A 25170-nucleotide genomic window follows, 5' to 3' on the forward strand; every position below is an offset into this window, starting at 1 on the left:
CTAGCCAAATATCTCTCAACAACCGTACTGTCATCTGCATAACCTACAATGCTGGGTTGCAGCATGTCGTTAATGTGGAGCAGGAAAAGGGTTGCGGAGAGAACAGACCCCTGAGGAACACCGGCGTCAATGGCCATGAGGTCCGAAGAGCAGCCATCAATAACTACTCTGATCGACCGTTCACTCAAGAAATCAGATAGCCAGCTACAAAAATCAGCAGGGATGCCGTAAGCAAGAAGCTTGCTAAGGAGACTTGCGTGCCAAACCCTGTCAAAGGCCTTCGAGATGTCCAGTGAAACAGCAAGCGCTTCACCGTTCCTCTCGATGGCCTCGCCGCAGCAGTGCGTGACATACGCTAAAAGATCCCCAGTAGACCGACCTCGGCGAAAGCCATATTGACGGTCACTGAGCAGATCATTTGCTTCGAGGTATGCCAGCAGTTTGCCGTTAAGTACCCTTTCCATGACTTTACAGAGCATGGAGGTAATGGCGATTGGTCGGTAATTGCAGGGATCAGCACGACTACCCTTCTTGGGTACTGGCTGCACGTTTGCAAGCTTCCAGGATTTCGGCACCGTTCTTGTTTGGAGAGAGAGGCGGTACAGGCGTGTCAGTACAGGAGACAACTCAGGCGCACACTGCTTTAGTACACGTGCAGGTATACCGTCTGGTCCATTGGCCTTATTCACGTCAAGATTCAGCAGAGCTCGGCGTACCTCTTTTTGATGTATAGCAATTCTCTGCATAGAGGAACTGCAATGAGGTAGCGTAGGTGGAAGTTTTGAGCCTGCATCTAGACGTGAATTGCTCGCAAACAGAGAAGCAAACAAGTTAGCTTTCTCTGTCGCGGAGTGGGCCAGTGTCCCATCAGGTTTCTGCAGAGGTGGCAATGTGGGTCGGCAGAAGTTGGATTCGACCGCTTTCGACAGGGACCAGAACCGCTTGCTACCAGGAGGGTAGGAGGCGAGTTTGGCCCCTATTCGACTGACGTGGTCGAATCGAGCCTTTCGAAGCACCCGCATACATAATATTATTATACTTAATCATCATCATTTTCTTAGCCCATTTACTTGGTGGATGTGTTTTTCTTATATACCTCTTTATCACCTACAAATATACATAATACTTGCTGGTTTTGACACATTACAATACTAAATCCATAGTTAAGTTTATGTAGCTTGAAGCCAAATTTATATAAATAAATGTTTTGTTTAGTCTTATAGTTTTATTATAAAATAGACACACATACTACGGTCGTTTCTACTACCTGGTTTTATTTTGATTAAATCACAAATGAGATAATCAAAATATGTGGTCAAAATTACGGTAATGTAGGAAATCAAATATTTGGGTGGATCAAATATTTCTTGTTATGCTGTTCCGCCCGCCAGCGGGCCAAAGTAGCAGTTTGTTAGCAGAATTATTGAACCTTGTTATACTAACACGCTTAGTAGATGGCTCATTATGGAAAGAGCTTAGATATAACTACGAGTATAATGTAAACTTTTTTTTAAATACTAAGTAACTTGGTTTTTAGAGTGACACAGAAAACCGCAAACATGGCAACGAGTGACATAAAAAAATTTGATTGACCCAATTACATAAAACTATGTAATTCACACACTAGAAAAGGTTACTCATTCCTGGCGACATTAAACTTATTGTTTCTAATAAGATTGTTAGTGGAGAGCACATTTTCATTAACAGAAAACTAAGAACAGTTATTACAATTTAAATCTTTTATCTTTGACAATAGGATCATTTGAACGGATTATTTTGTTTAGACTCAGTCACCTAAAATAATGTGCAGCTAGACTAATTTACATTCATACCAGTAACTCCAAGTTTGTTGGAAGTAAATGCAACATTTATCAATCCATTTAACCTATGGCTGATGTAATCTTGACAGAACTCACTATCTCCATTCACTGTATTGGTTCTGCACACCGTTTCATCAATACAGTCCATAAGATTTTCAAAGAAATTTGGAAAGTTATCGTAACTAGGATACACATTGATGTCTATAACCGCATGATTTCCGGTCACATTATCTATGACGACATCAAATCCCGCTAATAGCAGTCCAATCCTTTTCCTTAATGCACGAATTATTATTTTTATCTTGTCTTCGTTCAAAGCCATTTGTAGATCGGCCTCGTCGTGAGGATCCAATATGGATAGAGTGGATTGGCTATCCGCTTTGCACACTTCTCCTGTGCTGTAGAATATTGGTTCTAGGTCTTTTGATGCGTAGAAATTTTTAAGGCTTGGTCTTTCGCATATGTGATATCTGAAATTTACAAAAAAATATATTATTATTTGTTTTACAAGGGGGCAAAGTTGTTGTTTAACCTCTCGTGCTAATATTGCCTGTGCATGCAAGCGAAAGGTTCTTAAGCGTTGCGAGGGTTTCAAAGCACGAGGGTTAAACAAAAATTGCCCCCGAGTGAAACACAAAATTTTTCACCACACAACCCGAAGCAAATATTAAAATGTAAAATATCAATCAAAATCAAATCCAAATGAATGTTATTAAATATTTATCATCCAGAATCATCATTTAAAAGTCAATTCTACCAGCGAACATAAGAAAATAACTCAAAATTTGCATTTGATTACTTTGCCTCACATGTGAATAAAATGCAACTTTGCTATCACTTTTTGAAGTGCAAAGTAAGTCAAAGAAAAGTTATTTTTATCATAAATATTGTCATATTCGTCCTTATATTGAAATTTTTTGAACCATTTGAATGTCAAAGACGTCAACTGAAGCGCGCGTTCAGGCCAATAGCAACCTTCGTGTATTCAGACAAGGTTCACGATGACGCGCCGGACACGATATGGCGTGTCGTTTAAAGGGTTAACGTTTTTTTGTATAAACCATTAAAAGAAACCTTAAACCTTAGCTATGAAAACCGGCAAAGTCATAAACTCAAAACAAACATCTGTTTTTGCTAATATCGCGTCCCACTTCGCCGATTAGTTCTAATCTAATTAGTATTATAGTATTAAAGTAAATATAATTTTAATAGAGATTACTTACCTATTTCCAATAAGAAATATTTTATGTAGAACTGCATTATGATTAACAAAGCTTTGTACCACACAGGGTGGTCGGCAGACATTCAAATCCCTCTCATTAAAGACCAAAACCATTTCGTGAGCCGACTTGGACCCATGAGCTATTGTAGGCTTACATATAATAGGGAATGTTACTCCTCTCTGTTTCATTATTTCTAAATTGGTTTTTATATTACAAGTTGTAAACTCTGCGAATGTTGGTGTAAAAATCCCTTGTCTAACAAATGTAGCTTCATCTTGTAGTATTGAATAATAATTGTATCTGAAATAGAGTTTGTGTGGTTAGAAATCGTGGAAAGATAAATAATAATACAATATACAAATGAATTTAATAATTATTGAAAATTCACAAAATTATTACCGTAGAATGAATTGTTTAAAATTCGTTGTTAAAATATCGACCTTAATGTCTATGCAAGTAGAATCAAATTGCAATGAAGATTAAAACAATGCGAAATTACTAAATACAGTGTCATTCCCAAATAAAAGGGGCCTTATTGGAACAGCAATTAACACCAATATCTACAGACGGTGCTACAGTATAAAATAGGTACCTACGAAGCCCGAATGCCCCGTAGCGCGTGCCACAAGCCCCTTTTACTTGAAAATAACATATGATTTTTTAATGTGTCACTCACCTGTTCAAGAGAATTCTGACGTTGTCTAATGGATCGATAACCGTAATACTTGGATGATTTGATAAATACTGTTCTACATTGCTAATGATCAGTGATGCCTAAAAGTAAAAAGAGGTTGCAATTATTATAAAAATGTTAGTTTCAGTAATTAAGTATGTATAAGTTGACAACAAGATATTGGATTTAACACATTCACTGCCCTCGACGCACATGTGCGTCCACCGTCATACAAGTTTGTTCCTAGGCCACGCCCCTGGCAGTGAGTGCGTTTAAGCGGCACGAGATGACCAATTGCGATTATCAATTATAAATGATTGACAATGAGCAATTGACCAATGAGCTTTTACAACACGTATACCCTGTACCATGAGTCATGACAGTGTCAACACTGACATATACGCTAAAGTCTACGTAATTTACTTTCTATACATCTTGCTCGCACTAATATCAGTACGAGCGAGATGCATAGAAAGTAAGTTACGTTCACGCCAGTGCCAAAGTAATGGTAGCCGTACCTCTAATTAACAATATCATTCGATCGATAGTTTATAGTTAGGTAGGTACGTGTGTATTGATGGCGATTGACTGAAATTTTTATTGACGCTCATTGACACGCAACAAGCACCATTAAAGCCGTCTGACCGTTTGTATTTGTCATTGGCAATTGTTTCTTATTGTTGCGAATTTTTCTACCTACAGTCGTACCAGGCACCTACTTCAATTGCAATTTTCATTGCTGTCATTCATGATTCATGTAATTAAAATCGTCACATTAACAATCGCAATTATCGTCTCGAGGCCGCTGAACTCGCATGTACATTTTTTAAATCATGGAATGTCTCAATCATATTACTTTTTTCAAATGTTGTTGATGATAATTCACTAAAGTTAACATGTATGTACTTGTACTGTACAGGTTATGGGCCCAGTTTACACACAAATCCCGTAAATATCCTGCCTTTGTTCGTTATGTGCATATGATAGAATGCTACACACACCATAAGAATTATCATGTCATTAATTTTCGCTTTAATATCTTTATGTTGTTATAATTTTTAGACATTAAAAATTTTAAAGTATTTTTTTATGAAGTGTAATATGTCTGTTCTATGTGTGTTGTGTAATGTCTCTGTTCTGTCCCTGAAAGCTAAAAACGTAGGCAAGTATCTAAAAATGTGCGCAATTTTGATATGGACTAAATATATGCCACAACCAAAAAATTAGTCCTCAGTATATTAGGTATCAGTGTTGGGCAAAACGTAATTGAATTACTAATTAACAATTGCAATTACAAAATGTAATTCCAACAAATAATTTCCATTACATGTGGAAAGTAATTAAAATTTTAATTACTAATTACAATTGCAAAATGTAATTAGTAATTAAATTATTAATTACATTTTGTAATTGAAATTTGTAATTTAATTACTTATTTGAATTACAATTACTTTTATAGAATGCAAGTCTTTGATCATCTTTATTTCCAAAATCAGATGAACATTTTGAATGGTTTTAAATTTGACTAAGCAACATTGTCAATGTTAACTTTGGTTGATTTGGTTGGACTGTAGCAAAGAGAGGGCTGGGACTTAGAATTTTTTTCTGATTAAGTGGTGTCATTACGATACTATTTTTAAATGATTGTAATGTGTAGATCACGTCAAAATAAGCATCTTATACTGAAAAAACTTTTCTCTAAAATAAAAAATGGCTGAGTTAGACGCCTCCAAAGATTGATGTTTTTAAAGGGAGCTGGGACAGAAAATTTTCATCGCGAGTGGTGTCATTATGACATATATTTTAAATGATTGTAACGTATAGAACACGTTAAAATAGGCTACTTTTACTTGAAAAACTTTTTTCTAAAATTGAAAATAGCGGACTGTATCAAAGGGGGGCCGTTTCTGGGACTTGGATTTTTTTTGAGAAAATGAAAAAAACAGGGGTTTTAAAACAGTTCTTAATAAAGTTTTAGAAAAAAGTTTTTCAAGTAAAAGTAGCTTATTTTGACGTGTTCTATAAGTTACAATAATTTAAAATATATGTCATAATGACACCACTCGCGATGAAAATTCAGCTCCCTTTAAAAACATCAATCTTTGGAGGCGTCTAACTCAGCCATTTTTTATTTTAGAGAAAAGTTTTTTCAGTAAAAGATGCTTATTTTGACGTGATCTACATATTACAATCATTTAAAAATAGTGTCATAATGACACCACTTTGTCAAAAAAAATTCTAAGTCCCAGTCCCCCCTTTGCTACAGTCCAACCCGAAAGGCACTTTAGGTTGGCGCTTACGTCATTATTAGCGGCGCCCCAATACTAATGCGGTGCTACGCGACGTAAGCGCCGACCGCCATATTAAACGTGGTTTGTCACATAGTACCCTGTAAAGGTATGATTCCAGGGACAAAAAATATGTTATAACGTTATCCAGCGTATAATGGAATTCATAAAAGTTTTTCTTTATAATTACTCCAAGTAAATTTGTTCATAATTATTTGCATATTATTAAAAAAGTAAATAAAAAGTAATTGAGTAATTTAATTACTAATTAATGTAATTATAATTGCAAATTACACAGAAAATTAAATTTTATGTAATTCAATTACATTGTAATTCAATTACATGTAATTAAATTAGTAATTAAATTACACGAGTAATTAATTACGCCCAACACTGTTAGGTATAGTAGCATTGGGAAACAGAAAAGTCAAATTCTTTTTAGTGTGTGACCCCAGTTTATATAATATCTATTGTCTCTACCTTAGGGTCCCCCAGATCAGCTGCAGCTATGATATCAGTCAGTTTGTGGAGGAACACATCAAAGTGGCCCTGTTCTTCCAATGGCTTTTCCAAATCCACCTGGAAAAAATGCATTTCAATTGTTATTTAAATTTTTTAGACTTGGAACGGCCAATATCCATAAAAGATGACAGCCCATTTAACAACATTAAGGGATAATTTTATTTTTAATTCAAAGTCTAACATGTATGGCCAAGGTCAATGTTAGTGCCCATTGCAAGGGGGCCAGAGGGCCTGCCTCCAACATCGAAAAATCGAAAATTGTTATCTGCCTCACTGTCGCTCCTACATATTCAAGCAACAGAGAGGCAGACAATGTTTTTTGAAGTTGGTGATAGGCCCATCTATGTAAGTAAGTAAGTAAATATTCTTTATTGCACCAATAATTATACATTTTACATACATGTAAAACTACAAAGAAATAAAACATACCAAACAACACCACTATGCCAACATGTGGAAACTTAGACAAATATTATCAATGTTATTTGGGAGTTTAAACATATTTAAAGGTCAGTTCTGTTTTAACAGGTTCTACTTGAAATTTTCCTTATAGTAATTCTTGAGGCCTCTTAAGAATCATTGATTCACCAAATGGTCATAAATGACTCGTCTTGGCAAGCCCCGATGGTAATGATTTTACGGTGATTTCACAATATAGTTGGGGAAAAACACTAGTTTTTATAACATTTATGGCACAATTTGTGTATTGTAACAAAAAATTGTTTTGTAGGCATAAATGTTTGTTTGTTTGTATTTGAAGGGGTGTAAAACATCCCTAAATAATGTATAAATGTTTGAAAAACCAGTGTTTTTCAAACTAGTTTGAAAAAAAAAACATGGCAAATAAATACATTTTTAAATTTGTAACTATTAAAAAAAATGTGTGCCCTCCCTAAGAAAGATAGCTGCAAATATTTTTATAAAGTAATTCTATAACATATATGTATAAATAAATAAAAATTGATGATAAAATTAATACATACCTTTACAAGTTTGTAGCCATGTGAGTTAGCTGCACTAATTAATTCTTTCCAATTCAATTTCTGACTTTTCTTATCTGACATCCAAACTCCAATAGTTTTAGTAATTGGCTTACAAACTTTCATAATGGCGGTTTGGAAGAGACTGTCTAGTTAGCACAGTAAACAATGATTCATTTGAACGTTGCACAATGTAATAGAATTAATTCAGCAGAGGTTGAATCAGGTATAACACCTATTCACAAGAGCTAGTTCCTTTGTTAACTTTTCCAATTAGCTGAATCATAGAAAAACTAAAATTCTTGGTCCAGTGATTTCCTTGAAGTACCACTCCAAGGCTTAAGACCAAAAGCAGGAGGCAGTATAATCATTTGAAATTGTTACTCTACGTCTATGTCCGACGGGCCTACTTGTGTTGTCATTTATTTGATATCAGAGATATCCACAGTCACACTTAATAAATTCACGAAGTAATTAATTCACAATAAATGAATAAAACCGCTTTACACAAACAACATGGTTCAACAGAAGGAAATCGAGAATATAGTAGCAAAGTAGTGAACGCGAAGCGATACTTTTGTTTTGACAGTCGAGTCGAGAAGTGCGGCGGTGTGTGTGGTGTTGGTGTGGTGTCTGTCAGGTCAGCGTGTAGAACGCGCTGCACGCTGAAAAAGTAATAAATAAGTAAAGATGAGTAAAGATGTGGATATTTTTTCCTTTGGTTTTTATGCTTAATGTGAATAATGTGAATGTCGAAAAAACTGGTTATGATGATTATTTAGACTCACCGTGCGAAAATAAACTATTCGTACTTTGTGTCAAAAGCACAATATATGAAAGTTTCTGAACGTATTTAGGGCGTGAATGTGACAAGACATTGACATTTCGAAGTTAGGTTAGAACGGTTAGAATAAAATATTGTTTGCTTTTATCATTTTCATAAAAGACTTTTTTATTATTATTGTTACTAAGTAAATCATGTTCGACGAGGAAAAAGAGATTATAAGTAATGCTCAGAGTCGCATTTTAGACTTATTTGCCGAGCTAGATGACAAAGAATTAAAGAGTGTGGAACAGTGGTTAGGAAGTAAAAAGTATAGAAAAGGTATAGTAACTTTTATTAGTTCTCTAATTCTATATAATAGTGTACACGAACGAATAATATCTGTTTAGTAGTTTTAAAGGTAACATAATCCCTTTCTAGTTAATTACAGTTTTAAAGGTTATCCTGTATCTGCCCAGAATATTTCCATGAAGCCATTCTGACATCCACATACCCTGATATACAAAAAATGAGTACATCCATTTGTCCTGCAATTTAAAATGTGTTAATTTTTCAGATTTAGAAAATAAGAAATCAATTATAAGATCTGACAAGTTACTACAAAAGATAGGAGGTGCTATAAAGAAATTGGTACCATTTGAAGCGGAGTTGCCATCAGAAAACATAATGTTGCCAACTGTTGGAGATCAAGCAGATTGCAACCAAGTGAACACTCGTCATGTAGACGAGTTCCTTTATGATGAAGATCAAGTTGAACAGCTTGTTAAAGAGGGAAAATTATCTAGACATTACTGCCTAGACTGCAATTCACAAAATATTAAAGTAAGATTAGTTTTATCGAAGCTTATTAACAGAGTTCGGACAATTTATCGCAAAAATATAGTATGGAACATGATAGAATTTTTTTTACAATTTCGAACTGCAGTTTTTGAGTATAATCTGGAAATTTTATAAAGATACTGTGTACATATTGTGTACTACATAATATGAATTTAACCATTTGACATTCCTTTCTAGTCATTTGATTTCGAACCATAATTCTTATAGTAGAGATGCATTATTGTTTTAAGTATGATGGCAAGTATGTTGCCGCTACAGACTAAAGAGTTAATAAATGTTATAAGACTAAAGAGTTAATAATAAGTCTTAAACTGACTATTCCATATCACCGCACTGGCTTTATTTCCAACTCTTTCGCCCTTCAGGCTGCTCGTCTTTGGAATGATCTCCCCCTTCCCTTAAGGCAAGCACAGAGCAAATTTTCTTTTAAAAGCAAGTTACGTAAACACCTCTCTAACTCGCTTAAAGATAAATGATCCGCATTTTACTTATATTCTTGGGTACATAACAGAATATAACATATTTATTTATATATGTATGTATGTATGCATGTTTGTATATATGTAGGTGTCTATTGCTATTATCTTTATATGTGTAGTTTATAATTAGAATATTGTTTAGAATAACCTGATTTGTGATTCATAATTCTTCTCGTTGTCTACAACCCTGCACTAAGTACAAGTTTTCTGATTGACCCAATGGTTGACTGGTAGAGAATGCCTTAAGGCATTAAGTCCGCCATTTGTACATTTTGTTATCGTGCAATAAAGTTTAAATAAATAAATAAAAAATAAATAAATCCTAGTTTGAGATATAAATGATTTTTGATGGTTTTGTGATGATTTGTCTGATCACTGCTTATTAACTTATATATAGTTTTTAGTAGGTTTATTCAAATAAATGGATAAAAGTAAATGTTGTCATAGCCTGACTATTTTTGTGTTCATAATGTTCACCTTTGTTATGATCATTTGAATATGATTTTACTTATATTAACAAAGTGCACCCTATTCCGTTGGCTGGTGTTGCTCTTGTGTACATAGTTGTTTATTAAAATATATCTTTACTTTGCAGGAGCTAAATCTTATTTCACATTCTATGTCGAGAGTACAGCTTCAGTACATATTTAAAGTTCTGCTTCCAAAAGATCTGGAGGATAAACAGATATTGGATGTGGGTTCCAGATTTGGTGGAATTTTGTATGCTGTAAGTTAATATCTGAAATTTATGTCTATATTGTTATATTGTTAATTTTTCAATAAACTTGCTGTATTTTTTTTTTACTTCGTCTTATATAGTTTAAATACCTACTTTAAATTTAATGAAGTTCATAAAAGTTAAATTGGATGAAAATTTTACTATATTTTTTTACAGGCATATTATTTTACAAATGCATCAATCATCATTGGCATAGAAATGAATAAAGAATGTTGTGAAATACAAGAAAAGGTAATAGAACAATTTGGAATGGATAAAAACCGAATAAAAATTGTCCACTCTGATGTAACTGATAAAGCAGACTTAGTCAAGAAATCTAATATTTGCATCATGAATTGTTTTGATTTTTTTGTGCCTACAGATGAACACAAAAAATTGTGGTACTTTTTCAAGGAACATTTGACTAAGGGAAGTTATGTTGTTTTGAACAGAAGTATTGCAGATACATTAACTGCATTAGACATGTTTGAAGAATTTATAGATTGGCTAAATATTTGTAGACCATTTCAATTAGAAAATGAGATTTTCTTTGATGTAGAAGATTTACATGACATATTTTTGTACACCGTGAATTAAATGTACCTAATAAATTATAAAAAATAGTTATTTTTATTTATTTCCTTGCCACATCTGTTAGCTAGGGGCACTTACACTAGTGCACATTTGAACTTTTTGATATTAATACTTTGTTTCATGATAACCCAAGTATAAGTATAAGTTATTAATTATTTTGGTTCTTTGGTGGGCTCTCAATGGACTTAAAGACAAAGACAAATGGACAAAAAGGGCACTTAGGATAAATATGTTTTTTCAAGTTCTAACATTAGCAGGAGCACATAGGAGAACTAAAATGAAATACAATTAGTGAGGCGGGTCTTGCTGTCATGGTCAAATTGGTTTCAATATTACGAAAAAAACTGAACAGCTCTCATTGTTATTTCAATTTTCACTCATCGAATTGAATTTGTCTAAAACTTAAGATACTTACCGAATATTATTGCATTGCGGCCTAAGAACACAATCTATGAAGTTAATTCAAAAGATTTACCTATCTTAAATTACTTTTTGTCCTACACTTACTACACTATTTTAAACAGAGTGCTAATCTACTCCGAGTTTCTCTTCCCGCTTCTCGAAAGAAAATCTCCAAATTGACAGTTGTAATAATAAGTGCTGCCATGTCCAAAATAACCATCGATTTTAGTAATTGTTTAAACGAAAACAAATGCACATACAAACAACACCAAAATGCTGCCTAATAAAGTACATACTCCCAAAAACAATAATATGTAGGTTTTACAAATTTTTATACTGTGAATATGACATAAATAAATAAATAAGTGTTATTTTTATATTATATTGTTTCTTTTAATATTTACGATGCCAACATTTTTGTAAGGCTGGCAAATTACAACACGGAAAAAATAACAAAATGGCGTTATCTATCGGTGCTGTCCGGATAGGCCAAATTTCTCTTTAAACTTTAAATTAAAGTCTTTAAACTGAGTAAAGTCATACATTAGTTTGTTAGTAATGTTATATTCAATATTGATGTGATTTCATTAAAAAAATTGCCAAGATGTGGCACGAGGCTAGAAAGCAGGAGAAGATGATCCGGGGGATGATAGTAGACTACAGAAGGCGAGCCGAGCGTCGTAAAGATTTCTACGAGAAGATTGTATGTTTTTTGAATATAATTTTATTTAAACGTATGTTTTAATACGATATACATGATCTGGTGCTAATTTTCTAACTGCTTAATTGTATTGTTCCTCGATTTTTCATTTAAACTCGCTTCCCGAGATCTAAGTATCTATAGTTGTATATGCATTTCAATGACAACGTAGTAGGTAGTTATGTTTGCGTCAATAAGGAGTGCCAAGAGAACGCTTATGCACCTGTTATACTCGTATTACGCATTTACTGCCAGGGGGACAAACTTGTATGAAGGTGAACGCACATATGCGTTGGGGGCAATGTGATAAGCTTTGGTACTTGTTACAGAAAGCTGAGCCAACACAATTTTTACAACTACATGGCAGGCCATGTAAGATACACTTGGACCCAGCTATAGCTGCAGCAGGAGAGGGACCTGCTATAATGTAAGAATGACTGCTCTTTGTATTCTAAAATCATGTTTTCATGTGCCATTGCTTTAACATCCTAGGATAGGGTAGGTTAGTTGCCTAGGCTAGTAGCAGGCGTGTCTCACTTTCGCTGGTCACAGGTAGCTAAAAGTACATCTGTTCGACCCCAATTTTGGGGTTTGGCATTAGCCGCGCGTGGCGCTGTCGCCACCTAGCGGCCATATCTGTCCTGATCGTAATAGACGCGTTTTGTTAGAGAGTGAGTCTTCTGTACCTAGTACTATTATTTATTCTTTGCTAGTAGCAGTCCTCCTAGGGTAGTAGGCTAGTAGGAGGTCCTTGGTTCATATCCTGGTAAGGACATGTGTTAGATTTTTTGTTTGTTTGTGTGATTGTTTCAATATTTTTCTAAATGTCGGCAATATTTCAGGATGCCTTGGCAAGGTGATACAAGCAACATGATTGACAGATTTGATGTTAGAGCACATTTAGATTATATTCCGGAAGTGAAAAATCCTTTTATTGCCCCTGAAGATTTGAGCCAAGAAGAGAGGCAATGTAACTACGAAAGTTACAGGATTCTGGCACAGAATGCGTTTCTTGGAATAAGTAAGTAAATCATAAATTATTATTGTCTTAACATTATATGTCTTAGAAAATCAAAGAGGGATTAACACCAGCTTCGGCCCTGCCTACTTCTGGCTGCACCCTAGGTTTTTTGTATTGCTTTGTGTTTTTTTCTACATTCATATTATAAACAACCTTCATATTACAATTAATAAAGCAAATATAATTGGAATTAAATTATCCTGGTTAGATTACAAAACTAAATTATATTATGTGTATGATAAACACATGTTAAATCATTGATCTATATTGATTTCACATATTGTCCTTAGATATGTTGTCCGAAATAAAATCTTTTTAATTTATATTAAATTCATGTGTGTTTCATGTCTAAACAAATTGGTTTGCTTCATTTTCAGGTGAAGAAAAATTCCTACAACAATTAGCAATTGAGGAACAATTTGGCGTAACTATTGAAGAGAAGGAGATGCAGAAAGAGAGGTTAAATGAAAAGAAAGGGACGGGTGCCGCTATAGGATACAATTATAATGACCCCGGAGCACAACCGTCTTGCTCCAACCCTACTGGTAGATTCAACTTTACAATAAATACATATAAAACTCAATCTGCTGTGACGCTTGCAGACAATAATGGGACATCATATAAACTAGTTTTGTTCAGGCAATTTTGATGCCTTTAGTGTTAACTTACAGGCCCTGACGTTAAAAAAACAGAACAGCCGGAGGATTCCGATGATGACTCTGATCTGGAAATCATTGATGTGGATCTGAGTATCGATGTCAACAAGATGGAGGCTTCTCAGGTGAGTTTATCTCAGAGTATTAAATAATGCTTATCTAGTGGTGTAACTATAGTTCGTTCACATTAAGGCAGTAAAATCATCATTGTCCAACGCCCTTACCAATCAAATCGTTCCTAATTAGAAAATCAAGTTCTCAGTAACCAGTTGAAGGCATGCTTTCGATCTATCTATACAGGGTGGAAAGGTAGGCAAAATGCCGAGTAGTTTGACCGAGAAGCTGTGAGCACAGGCCCCCATTGCCATGGGCCTCAGTTGATATATGTAGTTACGCCACTGTCCTTACCTAATTGAATACATAGTAATCTAATTAAAATACTCTCTCTTCGTAATAGCCACCTGTGTCAAACATTTTATCAACTATTTTAACCTAGGTCTTAGCAATAATGATAGGAAAATAGCATGGCATTTCCATATCTGGTGAAATTTTGTACTTAAATTTTCTACTTTAAATTCAATAGTATTATAGCCAAACTAAACAATACTTCTCCGAGTACAGGCTCATGAGTTGAACAGCGTGGGTCCGCTATTCGGCATGGCGGGCTGCGACCTGTTCTCGTTCCTCACGGGGGACGCTGATGACGCTGAGCATCAGAAGCAGCTGCTGCGGGAGGAAAAGGAGAAAGCCATGTTCTCCGGAAGGAAGAGTCGGAAGGAGAGAAGGGCTCATCGGTGAGTTATTCATACTTTGTTGCCGTTCCCTAACAGGGCGTCACATGAACACCTATATCTGCTATGTGGTATGCAATAAACGATTTCAATGTCATATTACGGGGTTGTCATTTATCTGGAATTTCCAGGATTTGTTATAAGTAGTTGTTTGTTCAGGACCTGTAAAAATGTATTTCTTTAAGAAAAAATGTGAGATTACTAAATTATTTGAAGTTTTCGGCCTCACGGTCTAGCATTAGCAACTTAGTTAATCGTACAGGTCACCACTGTTATCACAGAACTACTTTTAATTTTTATGCGCGATCGCAACTACGGCAACGCGCCACCGTGCGAACGCATATTTAAAATTGAAGTCGCGACGTGGCCGCGGTCGGATGTTGCAACCGCAAGGCCCTACTGCTTTCATGTCTTTTACATAGGTTCAAATGTTAATATTTCTTCCTTTTTTATCGAGAATTTTTGGCCAGGGTTGATCAATGATCATCGTTGATTTTTTCATTGTGGTTGACATCTGTATATACAATTTTAAATAGGTATTTATTTTTTGGTTCCAGGGATAAGAAGCTGCAGCACCGCGTAGTGAGCCCGCCTGCGTACGCAGCCCCACGTGCTAACTCGGAGACTGCGAGGTCGGTGAGCCGCTCCGCCAGCCGCAGCCCCGAGCCCGCGCCGCAGATACAGTTCATCACCTCCTTCGGGCAGGACGACGACGAGGTCAAACCCCGTGAGTCCAACTGTGACACCGACACTATCATCTTACTAGCATCATCCTGGCTTGCTTGGAAACCGGGAGATTGCTTGGCGACAAATTTTTAGGGTTCCGTGTACCTCAAGGGAAAAACGGAACCCTTATAGGATCACTCGTGTGTCTGGCTGTCCGTCACAGCCTATTTTATTCTCCGAAACTACTGAACCAATTAAGTTGAAATTTGGTACACATATGTAAGTCTATGACCCAAAGACGGACATGTAACGTAAATAAATGAATTTTAAATATAAGGGACACTTTTGGAGGGTAAATGAGGCAATTAATCTTCAGACAATTAGACTTAATTACTTAGTTTTTGCTACGACCCTTATGGGACTTTTATAAAGACATTTCACTCACGTTTCACATCAAAAATTACGAACCCTTAGAACGCGAGTCCGACTCGCACTTGGCCGATTTTATGAACCTGACCGCTTTATGTTTTCCGACCTAGAAGAGAAACAAGGCCTCATTGTGATTAGTCCGATTTCCTAACGATTTCTCCTTTACAGAAACTTACAATGTCCCAAGTACTTGCCATCGTTAGGCGAATCTAATCACATACTATATTAAAAGTTCAGGAAATTGAATTTTCATTTTTTGTTTCAGCACCTCCAATTAAACCTCTATATGCTGATAAATTAAAACAGAACCTGAAACCGGAAATACTGTATTCTGATGTTGCTAGAAAACCACCAGCGAGGTTAGTGAATTTTGTTACAATTTTATAGTGTAGGTATTCTTTATGTTAAGCGATTTTAGTACTAGGTCCTGATTGGTATTTAGTCTCAATATTCGATTATTTTTAAGAATAAAACAAATGCCGATTTAAAAATAGACAACAGAATTAGCACAGTCAATATAGATTATCAAACCTAAATCAGGCGTGGCTCACTCCGAGATTTCGTCGCCTTGCTATAAGCAGCTACAAGTACATCCGTTCCACACCAATTTTGGTGGCTAGCCATAGGCCGCGCGTGGCGCTGTCGCCACCTAGCGGTCAAATCTGTTCTGATCGTAACAGACGCGTTTTGTTAGAGAGTGAGTCTTCTGTACCTAGTACTATTATTTATTCTGTGCCTAAACCTAGGCTTCGACACAAGTATTCTTTGATTGTTTCAGGTCACCGCCACAATACAACGATTACCAAGGCCCGCGGCCGTTCATGGGCCCGCACCGGCCCCGCTCCCGCTCACGCTCGCGCTCGTACTCGCGCTCAGTGTCCCGCTCGAGGTCTCGGTCGAGGTCTCGCTCGAGGTCACGGTCGAGGTCGCGGTCCCGGTCCCGCTACTCGTCGTCCAGGTCGCGCTCCTACAGCCCCCAGCGGCGGTCGAGGTCTACCTCGAGGCCGCGCCAGTACAGGAACAGACGATCTAGAAGCCCGCCCAAGTTTGTATTACACCTTATTTACCCACGAGTCACGCGACCTTGTTGTATGGGTTTTGGCTTCAAATATTGTGTTACTTTTCACGTTAGTTTGTAAGGCCCACTTGCACCAGTCACTGACCCAAGGTTAACCGGTGTGGCGTGTTAATATCTATCTTAAAAAGTTTTAACTAAATCTGGCAACACCACCCCCGACACGCCATCTTACCGGCACCGGCGTACACGCCGCTCCTTCGACAATTTAACCGATTCGTTGCGTGTTCCATTTACGAAAACTTTTGGCTGTGGCGCGGAACAATCATTTCATGACACAGCAGCCATGCCATGCGCCATAGAATATGATAACACTCCTCCCGTGTCATACGCCACACGTAAAAAACATTGATGACACGGCAGCCGTGTCATCAGCCCCGAATCGGTTAATGTTGCCATCTAGAGGAGTCTAGAATCCTGTTCTCGCGCGGCATCGGCATTTGAAACGCGAACACGATGTCGTTCTCCGTGTAGTCTTGATGCGTCCCGTTTAAGTAATACCAGTTAATCCTGGAGTTACCATGGTTAACAGTACAACTTAACGGTTTAACCGGTAAACCCGGGTTAGGGGGCTGGTGCAAGTGGCCCTAAGTAAATTGAGATTATTTTAAGATGATTGACCGAATATAATCATAATTACATAGTAGCAATTACAGATGCTTTTTCCAATAAATGTCACTTTAAATTCTATATTATGGCATGTCTAATTTGAGATTTATATGCAACTTATGTTATTGTGTTTTCCACAGTTACGGTAAACGTAATCGCTCGAGGTCCATGTCTTTTGAAAGGTAAGCTAGTTGCATTTATTACAATTTTAAAAGGATAATATTCTACTATCGCGTACGTATTGTCTTATTACAGACTTCCAGGTATGTAAAACAATAAAAAATTGTCTCAACATTCATTTAAATATTCCATTGTTCAGTAATAGAAGAAGAATAGCAGGAAATGTTTATATTTGTAACTTCTAATCCTGTCGTTCTAACAGTTGTACAGTCAACTGTAAAATTACGAGTGTAAAGAACTTACTCAAAAATATGTCCCATAATTCACTGACAAGAGTTGTGGGAAATATTTTTGAGATGATTTGTACACCCATATTTTTACAGTTAACTGTACACCTTTAATTTGTTTAAGCTTTCGAAGGGGTTATGTAATAGTATAATACATGTAATGGCGCTATCGCAGATCATCTAAGCACAATGTTTTTTTACCATGTTCAATGTATGGGTCATGCTATCACGGACTACGTACAAAGCCAGTTTACAATTCAGATTGGGACAGTTAATTGTCAATGTCAAAAAGCCTGTTGTATGACTATGACGTAAACGTAAAAGGTTACCTATTTGAGACTTTGGTCTGAGAAATAATTTACCTAGAGTTAGACCAAGAAAAGTCTGCAGCGATTTTGATAGCCCACGCAGTGCCAGTGCACGCGCAGTGTTATTTTAAACGTCAATCTTGCACTGTGTGGGCTATCAAAATCGCTGCAGACTTTTCTTAGTCTAACTCTAATGCTGATTGACATTCATAAATGGTGTTCATAACATTGACTGTGTGAGGACACGGTACTTCCCCCGTTAAGACAAAACAGAGGGCCTTTCTCTGCCTACCTTTCCTGGAAACATCCTTCGAGTCCTCAGTTTCAGTTTGAATATGACTGGAGAGCTCAAATTTTCATTTGTATTTGTGTTTCAGCAACGAGAAGGGCGTTGCGAAGGCGGCGGTGCCGCGGTACTACGGGCGCCGCAAGGAGGACAAGTCCTCCAGCGAGCTCTCGCTAGACTCCGACTCCAGCGACACGCCCGACGACGGGAAACGCACGTGAGTAACGTACCCACATGGTTAACTGAAACTAAACCTTATTTCCAAGCCATAAGATCCATCGATAATCAGGTAAATCTGATGAGCATAGGGTTGCCATATGAAAAAATACAGATAACAGTCTGGTTCTCTGTGTTGGAGATGGAGACGGCTCCAGCGTCGAATGACGAGAAGCGATCGTACTGTAAAATTAGGAGTAAATACATCGTATCGGATTTCTATGACCGATCTAACAAGTATCACGCCATCTTTAAGTAGAAGATATTTTCTCTTTTTTTAGCTAATACGTCAATCACATCGGTAATCTTTTTATACATGTTGTATAATTACGTAAATATGACTTGCAAGGGTATTTTATTACATATTGATGTTCCATGTCTAAAAGGTCATTATGCACATGGAGCACTGCTGGACCCTTTAAGCAAAACATAATATTTTTAAGAACATACATAACTGTAGAATTTTAACTAATGCAGTTAATAAAAATAATAAAGGCCACCCGTATTCGCTGCGGGGACCTGCCCCAACAAATCTGTAATATACACCTACTAGACACATCACATATAGCTTCTATCAGACAAAGAGCAACCGGCCGCCCGTATTTCTAGCGAGGACCGATTGACTCACACAAATGATACAACATAGAAAAAAAATTTTAATAAAAATATAAGCTAGATTTATTTCGAACGTAAAACAATAATTTTAGTCCCATTTCAATCAATATATTTGTTAATTTTAGCCTGTACCATTTCTTTTTTTTCAGGTCGGCGGTTAAATCCAACACAAACCAGAATCAGTTACGATTAACTGGATCCAGCTCCAAAGTCAGTAAGAATCATTTTGCTTTTGAATTTGTACGCTTTCACATTAGAACAGTTGACTTACAGACCAGTAGTAACCCGACAATATTTTGTTGCTTAGTTTCTTAGAACTTGATAATGAAAAGTCTCTAGTTGCAATTTGACTGAGCCTTAAGCCGGTCTCACACGCGAGATCGAAATGTGTCGAATCGAACATGCCGCTTCGCATCATGCAGTCTGGCTTTACAGGCTCAAGCCGTTAAGGCTGATTTAGACGGCGCGCAACTCGCATGCGATTTTAGTTACATTGCGGACTGTTGATTACGTCCAATTCAACCGACCAATCAAAACCCGTAATGGTATGAAGCTCGCATGCGAGTTCTCGCATCGTCGGAATCAGCCCTTAAGAGTGGTATTCCACCAGTCCAATTTCTTTATCCAACGTGTATTTTGTCTCACATTTTGAGAGTGAGACGCAATGACATTGGGCCCAAGATATTGGACAGATGAATACCACCCTAAGGCATACGTCGACATTCTTACAAGTAATTGTAGTTGTGGTTTTATTAAGTCTTGAAGGCTGAAGCTACAAGGCTTGGCCAAACTCTAACTCGGACATATGAAATTTAATTATGCACAAACTGGAACTACTTTGACCATAATATTTTACCATTAACCACTGAAATCTCACTCGAACCTTCTTAATACAACTTGTTTTCATAATTTGGATAAGCACCAATTAACTGTGGTTGATGTAATTTGGTCCTATCTAATCTGCCTCAAATTTCTCTAAAAGTCCGCACAGTAAGAAGAAAGGTATCATATTTGTTGCTTTCTCTTGTTTCTAAATGCAAACTCAAACTTTCCCTCCTGCTCAGTGAAATCCATAGTGACACCTGGGGCCTTACCCTGATGTCCTTCTTGCGATTCTATTTAGGACCTAAACTGAAATGCTAAAGGACGGAGCTATATAAGTCGCATAGCTCCGTCCCTTAGGCCCACTTGCACCATTCCACTAACCCGGGATTAAGCGGTTAAACCGATAACCTAGTGTCAAATTGTACTGGTGACCATGGTAACGCCAGGTTTAACTGGTTAACCCCGGGTTAGTGGAATGGGGCAAGTGGGCCTTAGCAATTCAGTTTAAGTCCTAAACAGAATCGCAATAAGGACGTCATGGTAAGGCCCCTGTACTATGTGATTTGGTACGTAAACAAATTGTGTCTCCTGGATGGGACAAACGGTGTTCATTAAAACAGTCTAATTATGTTGTTTGGTCACAGGTCTAGAACTGGATGGAGTTTAGCAAAATTGTGTCAACCCACCAGTGGCGGCTCGTCAAACATCCATAGGCAAGCCGGGGCTAATTTGGCTTACATATTTCCTTTACAACTCTGCTCAAACGTCCAAAAACAGGCAAGCCGGTGGGAATCGGCTTTTATGGACGCGCCGCCACTGCAACCCACATTCATTTTGCAATAAAATGTCAACTTTAAGCGTCAATTTTTTGAGTTGACATCTTATTGCAAAATGAAAGTGGGTTGACACATTTTTGCTAAACACCATCCAACTATATCTTAATTTCAAGTTCTAACTTGAAGTATATTAATAATTATTATACAAAATATGTATAATGCAATGGAGTTATTTACAGTCATTCTAATTCTTATTGACTCTAATTGTTTAAAATAACCTTTCCTTTCAGTTGAAACCCCAAAAATATGCTATCATATTACAAAACCATTTTGACAACTGTGCTGTTATTACTTATTAATAGAGCCAGGCTCAGCAAAGTGCTTGGTTCTCTGTCCCTTACCATTTATTAACATTTTGTTATTTTACAGGGCTCATCGCGACAGACAAATTCGCTCAAGGAAAAGCTCAAAAAGAAAATGCAGGCTCAGTTATCAAGGCAACGTGAGTTTTATATGTTTTGGATATTGAAAGCATTTTTCTGAAGTTGTTAGTTAATCAAAATAAAAATATTATTGTACCGCAATATAAGATATCATAGGAACCCTAGCATTTCGGAACAAAAAGTAAATTACCACTACTTTGAGGTTAGTCAAAAAAACCCGACAAGTCCGAGTCGGACTCGCCCACCGCGGGTTCTGTACTTTTTAGTATTTGTTGTTATAGCGGCAACAGAAATACATCATCTGTGAAAATTTTAACTGTCTAGCTATCGCGGCTCGTGAGATACAGCCTGGTGACAGACGGACGGATGGACGGACAGCGGAGTCTTAGTAATAGGGTCCCGTTTTACCCTTTGGGTACAGAACCCTAAAAACGGGGTATAAATAGGTACAGGTAGTTGTGTACGGTACATAACTCGAATCTTATTACAAAACTAGGCTGAGATTTATTTTATATTCGAACCCTAATAATTATAATGAGCTTATTATGAAATCAGTAACATAATATAACATTTGTATGGTGCAGTGCGGGCAGACAAGCGGGCTGAGGCGGAGCGGTTGGAGCGCGAGTCGCGGCGGCAGGCGCGGCGCGACGAGGAGATGCGAGAGCTCGCCATCAAGCTGCGACGCAAGTCTGTCTCCATCAATTACGAGGCCCACTGATTACCAGTTCGCCGGACGATATCAGCCTGTCAGTTAAACGCAAAATTTGACAGTTCCGAACAACTGACAGGCTGATATCGTCCGGCGAATTGAGAGCTTACCGCGAACCACGTTAGACGTGTTGCCTCTCTATCGCACTTGTAAATTTGTCCGTAAGGTTGACAGGGAGGCAACACTTCGAACGTGGTTCGCGGTAGGCCCTCTGGTCATCTGTGGGCCCCTTTACGCTATATCATTCAGGGCTGATTTAGACGATGCGAGAACTCGCATGCGAGTTGCATACCATTGCGGGTTTTGACCGACCTCGGTTGAATTGAACGTAACCAACAGTCCGCAATGTAACTGAAATCCCATGCGAGTTGGCGCGCCGTCTAAATCAGCCCTCATTCATAATATACTATATGTTTACGTTGTGGTGACGTGAAACATGATGCCCTGCGACTTACCATTCAGCAATTTCTTTACTACTATAATTTATTTTTCTTTATTGATAACAAATATATAGTTCAAACCAATTTGTCAACCAGGAAAATTATACTCACCCTTTTGGGTGCTAGTACTAGTGTAAGACAAAGATAGTATGATTCTCTGTCTATGATGGAGATGAGACAGTCCTTTGTAAATTATATACAAAGTAATTGACGCTGTACGACCTTAGAAATTTTGCCATAATTACTACAAAAGTATGATAGATACAATAATAAGAACAGCATCTTGCTTTATTTTCAGCTACGTTCTCATGACAATAATTCAATTTTATTTTTACATTTTTGTTTTCTGTTCACAGGCAACGTGAAATGCGGCATCAACAGAACAGAAGGTCTAGCGACGATGACTCGGATGCAAGTCATAGTGGTTCGTCGAGGTATAGATTTTACTCAAAAAAGTTAACATCACATAACCATATCATGACACATTGTATCTTAAAGTATTGGCTAAAACGCTGTATTGAATATGTAATTCGCAAAGTGTGAATTTAAACTATTTTTAACAATAGCTTTTTCTCAAAAATGGACGTCAAAGTCGACTTTGCCGTGTAAAAAATAGGTCGCGAAGCGCGGAGTTTATGGTCAGTCAAAAATTAAAAAGTTAAAAACATTGCAGTCTCGATTTTAGGACTGCAATGTTGCATACAAATTCCATTATTTGTCGAGATCCAAACTTTTTAAAAGTTGAAATGGCCATATCAAATGAAGGCACAGGCCCATTAAACAGCCAAACAGATGATTAGTACCGCGACTATTTAGCTGTCTCAAATAGGTTGGCGTATTTTCGGCAGAAAAATACACTTCTATTTTTTTATTAAAAAAAATAAAAAGGCGGCAAGGGCTTTGTTCTGTGAAAATATATACGTAAGAATGTTGCTTTTGTAAAATATTTCTATGATATTTATATTTCTTGCACCATTTTTGAGAAAAGCACTATATATGACTCGGCTGGAAGTCTACTTGCTGGCTTCGGATTCAATTAAACGGACTCCCAAGGTCGTCCGTTTAAAACGAATCCTCAGCCTGCAAGTAGCTACTTCCGAGCCTCGACAATAATGTACTATTTCTTCACAGAGACTCGCCCACGCAGGAAAAGAAGAAAGACGAGGGGAGTCGCTCGAAGAGCCCCTCCCCGACGCCAAAGAAGATACCGGTGTGGGAGACCAACAGGGACGCCCCCCGAGTCCCCCCGGACTACAGAAACAGGTACGACGGCGGGGAGAGCTCGCGGGACCCCCCGGACGCCGGGAGATACGAGACCGAGAGCTTCGACCGGCCGCCGCCGCCCTACCCGCCGCCGAGGTACCCCGGCGGGGACCACCGGGGCCGCGGCTACGACAACCGACAGGAGTCGACATATAACCGACAGGATCACAACGCGTACGAGCAACAGCAGAGTAGATGGGATCAGAACAGCTACCCTATGGGGCGGAGACGGCCGTACGCGGCGCGCGGCGGGCCCCGCGGGGGCGGGGGCGGGGGCGGCGGGGCGCACGAGCCCCCGCCCCCGCCCCCCGCCTGGCGCGCGCGCCCGCCGCCGCCCCGCGCCCCGCCGCTACCCCCGCTTCCCCCCGACCACGACCGTGACGCTTCCGGCAGTTACGGCAGGACCAAAGTCAAGCTCGTCGACTATTAAGCCCGCCCGAGGTTGGAAATTTGATGCCAAATTAGATGATTGTGATGTTCGAATTCATATCACTGCTGTAGGGATTTTATGTGTATTTTCTACACGTTCCCGTAAATTTTCGATCGAGGCTTCTCGAGATATTGTCCATATTTAAACGTTTCGACCCCGTCTCTTTCGTGTACACGTTTCTAATATTAATCGAGCGGCCTAGCCGAGATGACGATCGCTTACGCTCCGCCATCGAACCGCTTTATGGTTTCTCTATCGCTCTTCCATTAGTGTGACAGTGACGATTGCGTTTCGTTCGCTACGGAGCGTTTGCGATTGACATGTTGTCTACGGGGCCTGTTGATTATATTGCTAGATTTTCATGACCTTTTCGAATATTGAGTAGATTTATCGTATTTCCACCGAATAAATTTAAAAAGTCATCGACATCTGTTGCCACTTCTACAAAAAAAGTGTGTGCAAAAATATAGCCGAACCAAATTAAACCACAAATCCAATTGAAAGATGATCGTGGTTCTGTCACCTAACTAGAAACATAAGCTCTGTACATCGATCGATTCATCCATGTATGATAGAAATTTCATCTTGAATTTAATTCAGAAAACCATGGGCGCAAATGCATTTTGAACGTTGTATGTACTACAAAATAGTATGTGTTCAAAATTTTTAAAGTTTACTGCACTTGTCAAAGTGTAACACATATGTTCATGAATAAAAAGAGTATACAATTATTATTTAGTTATTGTAATTATAATTAACAAAAGAAAGTACTATTTGTCTTGTTATATAACTTACGTGATTCGTATTTTCTACTTCAGACTTGTGTAAATATTTCAAACACCATTTTTATTTTAGTAATATTATAAGCAGCTTTTATTGTATATTGTCAGTGTTAAATAAATACACTTATTCATTTATAAAACTTGTTTTTTTTCTAATAGTAGTATAGTATAATTACTTAATACATTTTTTAAATCTCTACCTATCTCTATTCACAATAAATAAAATTTGAGTGATCAATCAAATCTTGGGACACATTTTTTTCTTCGTTCCGAGCGATTATTTGTGAAAATATTCTCTGTATCAAAAAAAATGAACCGCTTTTCTGCGATGTTCATAAATCGAATAAAAAAAACTGGTCAAGTGCGAGTCGGACTCGCGTTGCAAGGGTTCCGTACA

At 37.6% G+C, this 25170-nt stretch overlaps 3 protein-coding genes across 3 annotated transcripts; 2 read left to right on the plus strand and 1 right to left on the minus strand.

Moving 5' to 3' along the window:
* Positions 1-1030: 1030 nt before the first annotated feature.
* On the minus strand, positions 1031-7814 carry LOC134671284 (inositol-tetrakisphosphate 1-kinase-like). Its single transcript, XM_063529093.1, has 5 exons — positions 7510-7814; positions 6485-6583; positions 3720-3817; positions 3044-3343; positions 1031-2290 (listed from the first exon to the last, which is right to left on the minus strand). The coding sequence occupies exons 1-5, from the start codon at positions 7630-7632 to the stop codon at positions 1816-1818; spliced, it is 1095 nt and encodes a 364-aa protein (XP_063385163.1). The 5' UTR covers positions 7633-7814; the 3' UTR covers positions 1031-1815.
* A 571-nt stretch (positions 7815-8385) lies between these two features.
* Positions 8386-10926, plus strand: LOC134671285 (uncharacterized). The gene is made up of 4 exons (XM_063529094.1): positions 8386-8611; positions 8847-9112; positions 10205-10336; positions 10505-10926. Exons 1-4 carry the CDS (start codon positions 8485-8487, stop codon positions 10922-10924), a joined length of 945 nt encoding a protein of 314 aa, XP_063385164.1. The 5' UTR covers positions 8386-8484; the 3' UTR covers positions 10925-10926.
* Positions 10927-11775: 849 nt separating this feature from the next.
* LOC134671581 (CLK4-associating serine/arginine rich protein) lies at positions 11776-24913 on the plus strand. Its single transcript, XM_063529441.1, has 16 exons — positions 11776-12026; positions 12353-12450; positions 12866-13044; positions 13422-13589; positions 13716-13825; positions 14322-14494; positions 15049-15218; positions 15852-15945; positions 16365-16631; positions 17411-17452; positions 18363-18488; positions 19252-19312; positions 21133-21205; positions 21731-21836; positions 22655-22732; positions 23430-24913. Exons 1-16 carry the CDS (start codon positions 11928-11930, stop codon positions 23989-23991), a joined length of 2406 nt encoding a protein of 801 aa, XP_063385511.1. The 5' UTR covers positions 11776-11927; the 3' UTR covers positions 23992-24913.
* The last annotated feature ends 257 nt before the right edge of the window (positions 24914-25170 follow it).

The sequence above is a fragment of the Cydia fagiglandana genome, chromosome 15 (assembly GCF_963556715.1).
Source record: "Cydia fagiglandana chromosome 15, ilCydFagi1.1, whole genome shotgun sequence".
Lineage (NCBI taxonomy): Eukaryota > Metazoa > Arthropoda > Insecta > Lepidoptera > Tortricidae > Cydia > Cydia fagiglandana.

What these genes read in the sequence shown, in the direction of transcription:
- LOC134671285 (XM_063529094.1), top strand. Translation starts at nt 8,485, where the DNA reads ATGTTCGACGAGGAAAAAGAGATTATAAGTAATGCTCAGAGTCGCATT. An exon ending in AAGTAAAAAGTATAGAAAAG is followed by an intron (nt 8,612 to 8,846) that starts GTATAGTAACTT and finishes TTAATTTTTCAG; the next exon opens with ATTTAGAAAATAAGAAATCA. An exon ending in TTGGTGGAATTTTGTATGCT is followed by an intron (nt 10,337 to 10,504) that starts GTAAGTTAATAT and finishes ATTTTTTTACAG; the next exon opens with GCATATTATTTTACAAATGC.
- LOC134671581 (XM_063529441.1), top strand. Translation starts at nt 11,928, where the DNA reads ATGTGGCACGAGGCTAGAAAGCAGGAGAAGATGATCCGGGGGATGATA. An exon ending in GGAGAGGGACCTGCTATAAT is followed by an intron (nt 12,451 to 12,865) that starts GTAAGAATGACT and finishes GCAATATTTCAG; the next exon opens with GATGCCTTGGCAAGGTGATA. An exon ending in GCTAGAAAACCACCAGCGAG is followed by an intron (nt 15,946 to 16,364) that starts GTTAGTGAATTT and finishes TGATTGTTTCAG; the next exon opens with GTCACCGCCACAATACAACG.
- LOC134671284 (XM_063529093.1), bottom strand. Translation starts at nt 7,632, where the DNA reads ATGAAAGTTTGTAAGCCAATTACTAAAACTATTGGAGTTTGGATGTCA. An exon ending in ATGGCTACAAACTTGTAAAG is followed by an intron (nt 6,584 to 7,509) that starts GTATGTATTAAT and finishes CATTTTTTCCAG; the next exon opens with GTGGATTTGGAAAAGCCATT. An exon ending in GTCAGAATTCTCTTGAACAG is followed by an intron (nt 3,344 to 3,719) that starts GTGAGTGACACA and finishes ACTCTATTTCAG; the next exon opens with ATACAATTATTATTCAATAC.